This window comes from Anneissia japonica, unplaced genomic scaffold (assembly GCF_011630105.1).
Source record: "Anneissia japonica isolate Jap-2015-1 unplaced genomic scaffold, ASM1163010v1 scaffold3251_len166973_cov107, whole genome shotgun sequence".
Taxonomy (NCBI): Eukaryota; Metazoa; Echinodermata; class Crinoidea; order Comatulida; family Comatulidae; genus Anneissia; species Anneissia japonica.
In genome coordinates this window covers 3,488-9,991 of record NW_022689362.1, presented here as the reverse complement: position 1 = coordinate 9,991, position 6,504 = coordinate 3,488, and the positions used below count along the sequence as shown (strand labels likewise).

At 33.0% G+C, this 6,504-nt stretch overlaps 1 protein-coding gene across 2 annotated transcripts in view; it reads right to left on the bottom strand.

Annotated features, from left to right (window-relative positions):
* Nucleotides 1-6,260, bottom strand: part of LOC117124678 (caspase-8-like) — a 21,726-nt gene extending 15,466 nt beyond the window's left edge. Inside the window, exons 1-5 of one of the 2 annotated variants that reach the window (XM_033271020.1) lie at nt 6,017-6,260; nt 4,649-5,122; nt 3,573-3,617; nt 3,385-3,429; nt 1,141-1,668 (exon numbers count right to left, since the gene is read on the bottom strand). In XM_033271020.1, the coding sequence (XP_033126911.1) occupies nt 1,141-1,668; nt 3,385-3,429; nt 3,573-3,617; nt 4,649-5,122; nt 6,017-6,029 (1,105 nt within the window). In that variant the 5' untranslated portion in view covers nt 6,030-6,260. Of the gene's footprint in view, nt 1-1,140; nt 1,669-3,384; nt 3,433-3,572; nt 3,618-4,648; nt 5,123-6,016 lie in introns of both variants that reach the window. The other variant, XM_033271013.1, reaches the window with a different exon arrangement.
* Between the last annotated feature and the right edge of the window lie 244 nt (nt 6,261-6,504).

Sequence of the window (6,504 nt, the reverse complement as noted above, 5' to 3'; positions counted from 1 at the left end):
AATGGAATCGTCCAACATTTTTGATCAGTATCTTGAACCACTCGTCGGCAACGCGAAGAGATTTTAATCCCCAACCACGCGTTGTAGACGGGTATACGCGTTGCTTTATTTTGCGAGGCTCCCTTAGGGGGATTGTTGTCCTGGACCAGAGGAAAGTGGCCGTGTTCGGGTGTTGATTAAAATGTTGCAAAATATAGGGGTTTCAGGGGCTTACAAAATCGACTTTACATATAGGCTGGTATATAATTACTAATATGTAGAAAATATGTATAATTTTTTTTCTGCCCGACGAATTGTGGTTTTTCTTCTTTTCTGGGGAAGAAAAAAACGGGGGAGGAGGGTAGAAATAAAATTTTCAGGGGGAAAAATTCCCCCTTCTAGCGCTGCCACTACGCACTGTTTAATGTTGTATGTCGTGGTGCATCATCTTCTATCTAATCTTGTTGTTGGGATATGGAGTAGTACTGGTAATATTTAGACATGGGCAGGGGGTCCGCGAAGGCTTATGACATGTACCAAGGGGTCCATGAATGCAAAAATGTTGGGAACCACTCCACTAGAACACAGCACAATAGTCTGAATATAAGCCAAGATGTAACATGAATCATTGTCATTCGGTTTTAAAGATCCGGTAATGGATTTGTCTGTTTATATTAATGCAGTACTTTTCATTATGATGCCAAAAATTTAGCAGAAACTTTCACCTTCGAGGAGTGTTATGAAATCCATCTAATAGGCCAAATAAAGGCCTGTTTATACTTCAACGATAAAGATAAGAGATAAAAAGCAATTGTTCATATAGAAAATAAAAGAAATAAGAGAAGTTTTTACACTAGAACGATTCGATAACGATTTATCAGTTATGCGATAACAACATATTTTGACAAATCAAATGACGTCATAATCATGGAAAAACATTAAAATCGTAGTAGTAGCAATGATTTTATCGTTTTTCCATGATTAATGACGTCATCTGATTTGATTTTTAAAATATTTTGTTATCGTATACAAGTATAAACAGGCCTTTAATGTATAGATTTTAATGTTTCTTACGATCACACAATTAAATGAATATAACTGAGTGCTAAAGCAGTTCTAAATTTATTTAAAACTTCTCCTTTAATAACAATAGCAGTATACCTTTCAGTAAAGCTGCGACAGCTGGGTAACTTGGTAATCCTTCAATAAAATCATCAATCTTTTCTTCACAAAGCTCTTTTCTTTGCTCTAGATCCAGAATCAAATGCCAGCTATCTTTATAATGCTTTAAGAGCGGTGACTTATTATGCCGTGTATCGAGCTCCTCTATATCATCTTCAGTCAGTTCCATTCCCAGCTTTAACAGGAACTGTCTGTACCATGAGAATTTAATCACTTCATGTTCCCTGATTCTTTGTAAAGATGGAAGTACAATTTTGGAGTTGAAGCCAAATTGTCCAGTCACTATTAATGTGTCATACAGGATAGTGAGATTTGTTGAACTCAAATTCCCTGAAGCAATTAACTGTTGCATCAAGGCCATTACTTTAGTAGCCATTATTAAATCATTATAACTTGGTACAAGATCTCTGTTGTTGTACAGAACTTTCAGCCTATTGATGAATCCAAGTCCATCATACCATTTTGAAAAATCTAGTAACAGCTGCCTGAAATTGCCCTCCGTAATTCCTATGATAAATAGGTGACAAAAAAATTAATCAAAATACTGTACTGTAGAAATGTTAAGTTGATATCAAATCTGAATGAAAAATGTGTATTTGATCATAACAATTAAAATTCCATCATATACCGTACTGTAGTCATAACCAGAGCCTTGGTTTTGTTTCAAGATGTAGTAAGGCAATGTCTTGGATGGCTATGCTCAATCTTTATAAAACTTTAATATTACCGGTTATGACGTACTGTTGCTGCATGTGGGCACCTACTGAAATTTCAAATATTTATAGACTAGAAAGGGTACAAGAAAGGCAACTAGAATAATTATGTACAGAAAGGAAGGAAATTGGGACACGTCATATTTATATAGATTAAGGATTTTGAATATTTTAAGCATGGAGGATATTTTTAAAGTATATCGACTAACGTTAGGTTTTAAAATAATGCATGGCCAATGTCCATTGTTGTTTAATAATCTTGTGAGATCAAGTGAAAGGTGTGAAGGGCGATTAATACATAAGAAAGCCAAGACTAATACATTTTTAAATTCATCTTTTGTTATTTTTCCTAGATTATGGGAACTTCCTAATGAAATTAAACAATGTACATCCATTTCGGACTTTAAAGCCCAGCTCACAAAACACTTGATCTCAAAATATTAATAGTAATAACTATTAATTATCTCTGTTTTTTAATTTTGTTATAGTTAAATCAATTTATTTTGAATTTACTTTTACTTTTTTGTATATATTTTATATTGTATTGTCATTGTATTTGTTTTTGATGATGGAGTAAGAGCAGTTTACTGTTTGGGCTTATGCCTATTACTTACTCCTGGCAAGAATATTGTATGTATACTTTTTACTTTGCCGAATAAATATTATCAGCATCAGCATCAGCAGCAGCATCAGCATCATGATGATGATGATGATGATGATGATAATGATGATGATGATGATGATGATGATGATGATGATCATCATCATCATCATCATCATCAGCAGCAGCAGCAGCAGCAACAATAATAATAATAATAATCTATTATTATTTCATGGACTATACATGTATTGTATGCCCATTACATATATTATACATTGCAAGATTTGCATAATAAATGAATCAGTTAGCTCTCTGGATAGAGAATCTAGTGTTTCTAACGAATATTGTCTATTTCATCCCTTTAATACCTTCTTGATGAAAGTCAATGGAATAACACTGTTGCTGACCCCACATCCATAGAGGCTTGGACAGTAAAAACATTCCAATATGTTTTAAGTCCACTCCACTCCACCGATTGATTAGCCTAGATTTTGGGACCCAATCTCGCACAAATATCTTTTGACAGGGCCATTTTGTACTTTGTGAGTCTGTCCTATCAAGCCCAATTTTAACAAGGGTTAACCCAGGGTCAATGTTTGTGGAAGGGGTGTTCTAGTAGGCCTTCATGCACAGACAATTTGTCTGGCATTTGAAATTCTCTACTTAGCTTTAAAAGCTTTTTATAATTTGGTGTATCTTTCCTTCCTTGGACAAAGTTTGTAGAGCATCCAAGCACACAAAGTGGAAGGTAGAAAATTAATCTACAAAAATGTGGTAAACATGTATTTCGTGTCCTTAACATATACTTATCAGATGAATTATACAGTCTGACAAAAATTCTACGACTATATAGTTTGTATAATTACAATTTTCATAAAAAATAACAATTATTCAGCACCCAGTACATACCTTTGTCTAGCTCTGGTCTTTTTGATGTTAATGCTTCTCTACTACCTACTGATGAAATAGAAATTGACAATTCATGCATTAGCAGCCTAACAAATAAAGCAATCTTTGAAATAAACTGAATAAATTACATCTATAATAATCAGGTATTTTCACTAAAAATAAGCAACTATTCACCACCCAGTACAAACCTTTGTCTAACTCTGGTCTTTTTGATGTTAATTTTTCTTGAATACCTATTGAGGAAATAGAAATTGAGAGTCTGTGCATTAGTAGCATATCTACAGTAGGGCAACAGAGTGTGTTATTCTTTCTAGTTTTATATATATCAGGGGTGAGCATAAAATCGTTTGGAGAGCCAAAGTGAATTTCTGATTTAACACTGAGGGCTGCACCCAAATTTTGATCTTTCCAGTGCGTTTCTAAAAACCTCCAAGCACTGCTTTTACACCACTTTATTCCCAGTTTTAATACTACGTTTATTTTCCTTTATTTTTAACATTTTTACCAATAATGTGTTTATGCCTAAAATGTAGAAAATACACAAAAATACAACAAAGACCATTTTAAAATCTCTATGAGAATGAGGTGGGTGTGGTCTGCCTATTTTGCTCCTAGGCAAAAAAATTCTGGATCTGCCCCAGATATGGAGAATGGTTTAGCTGTATTTCAGAAATTCAAAAGGCTTTTAATACAGATAAACTGATAGGCACCTGAATTCTAGTTAATAGACAAAATTATTCTGTTTTTCACACTGTATAAAATCAAAATGAAATGATGGACAGCGTGTTTTCATAAATGTACTCAATCATTGCTTGAACCAATCAGACTCCATTATCTGGCACCGGTATCTGATCAAAGTAAAACAGAAAAGTGAAATACTCTGTTGCGATAGCTCAACTTAATACGTACTTGATTACATTTTCCAGGAGTGTTCATTTGGAACTTGCATTGGTCTTAACCATTAGATTTAAATGCTTTCAAAAAATGCAAATTGAGTTATCTAATATTGTATTAACAGTTTATTTATCAAAAAATATTTCAAAAATTTTCAATTGGAAATTAAATCATAGTTATTGCAATTTTTTTTGCAATCTAAATATACCACATCCTTCATTTCAAACAAAACTAATTATGTAAATTACTCTTATAGCCTAATCACATAGGCACCAAAACATAGGATATGACTTATTATCTTCTTGCTTTTGTTGGGAAATACAGTACTCTATATTAAAAATAAACGTGTACTATTTAATTTTCCACACACCTTCCTCTATGCCAATCTTGGTCAAAGATTGGAGGAATGATGGCATCTTATGTTGGGACAGAAATTGTTTTCCTTCAAGATACTGAATCAATTCCCATGAATTAGAGAAGTCGACTCTATATTGATGATTAAGCTTCTGGAGATCCCCGATTGAAAAGCCTTTACCAAGAGAAAGAACACGTTGACGATATGCTGAAAACCGGTTGATCTTCACTTCATCTGGAAAGGGCTCATATTTCTCAATTATTACCTTCAGAAAGTTCAATCCAGTTAGTTCAACTGTTTCAAACAAAACTGAAATGTCTGTTGACTTCAGAATGTTTCCTCTTCTGAGTATTTCAAATAAATCAAATGCACATTTAGCTTTCTGAAATTCTGCTTTCACAATTGAAAAGTCTGTGTACAGAACCTTCAACATTTCCACATCTTTCTTGGGGATTGCCGCAGAAAGATTCACGAGCATAATATTCAACTCTATATGAAGAGACAATAGAAAAAAAGACAATACTATGATAGTTAGCATATTGTGTTAGTCAGTAATATTATTCAAACTATTCAAATAATAGTAATATTATGTGCAGTCGGTAATGACAATTCTTAAATTTTTGTATATATTGTCTGTACTGAAATTGTATGGCCAACATACAATTTAGCTTTCGAGCCATGACTTGTGACTGTTTTTTTTTATATATATGAATAAAAGTGAAATGAATGAAACAATGACACTGACCTGGCACTGGCATACAAATTCCCAATGCATACAAGTACATATGCTCACTTGCCATGCTATTACGTTATTGTTGTTATGTTATTAGGTTAGGATTTGATAATTAGACAGGTGAAGGGACAATCTTCATTGTTACAGTATAGGAATGATCTATTCTAGTTGATGAGAGTAGCCTCTTAAATTAAATTGAAGATTAAACAAACTAACAAGAAGTTCATTAGTACCCTGAACAATTTCTTTTATTTTTGAGGAAAAAAAATATATCAAGATACAATCAAACACGAAAGAAAGAGCAAGTCATGAAGCCTAAAAGAGATGGTGATAAACAATTTATAATTCATGAGATGTGTTGGTTTGGACATGGAGGTTTTAAATAATGTTTTGATATTAAATCATTACTTTAAATGCTCATTTTGGGATGATATATAAATTGTCTCTATGCCAGAGAACTTTATATTGTTACATAATAGATACAAAATTTGTTCTTCAGTATGTTGAAATGTGTTTAGGGATGATTAGGATTTTCCCCAGGGAGTGCATGACTGCATACACTTTGATCATTACCTACTACCATGAGAAGTCCTTTAAAATTGTTAGAGGCGCAAATGCAAAAAATAATTACTTTCTAAATAGTATTTTACCTGCTTTCTCCATTCTTCATTTGTGATCTTCTTCTCACAGCAATTGAGATTCACAGGCTATCACACTGAAATGGATTTAACCGAAATGAAGACATATTTTTTAAATACAGTAGAATCCCAATTAAGAGACACCAAGGAGACCAAAAACGTGTCCCCTTGAATAGGGGTACCGCTATTCAGGTGACATCCCTACTGAATCTCTACTCAGGGACACTAATCAAAGCATGAAATTACCCCCTTAATAGGGAGTTTTGGCATATTTTTATTGTAACGATAACATACAATCTTTATAATTTTATTTTTTTTATAGGAGATGAATTTATTTAACTTGACATATAATACAACCATTGAAAGTAAACTTTCAATGATTGTACACCGTTTTTTTCATTGTTTTTACATTTTATTTCACTTGAAGCATACATATAAATCTCGGGGAAACACCACAGGTTTTACAATTTTCCAAAAATTGACGTCGGCTTCTGCTTTAA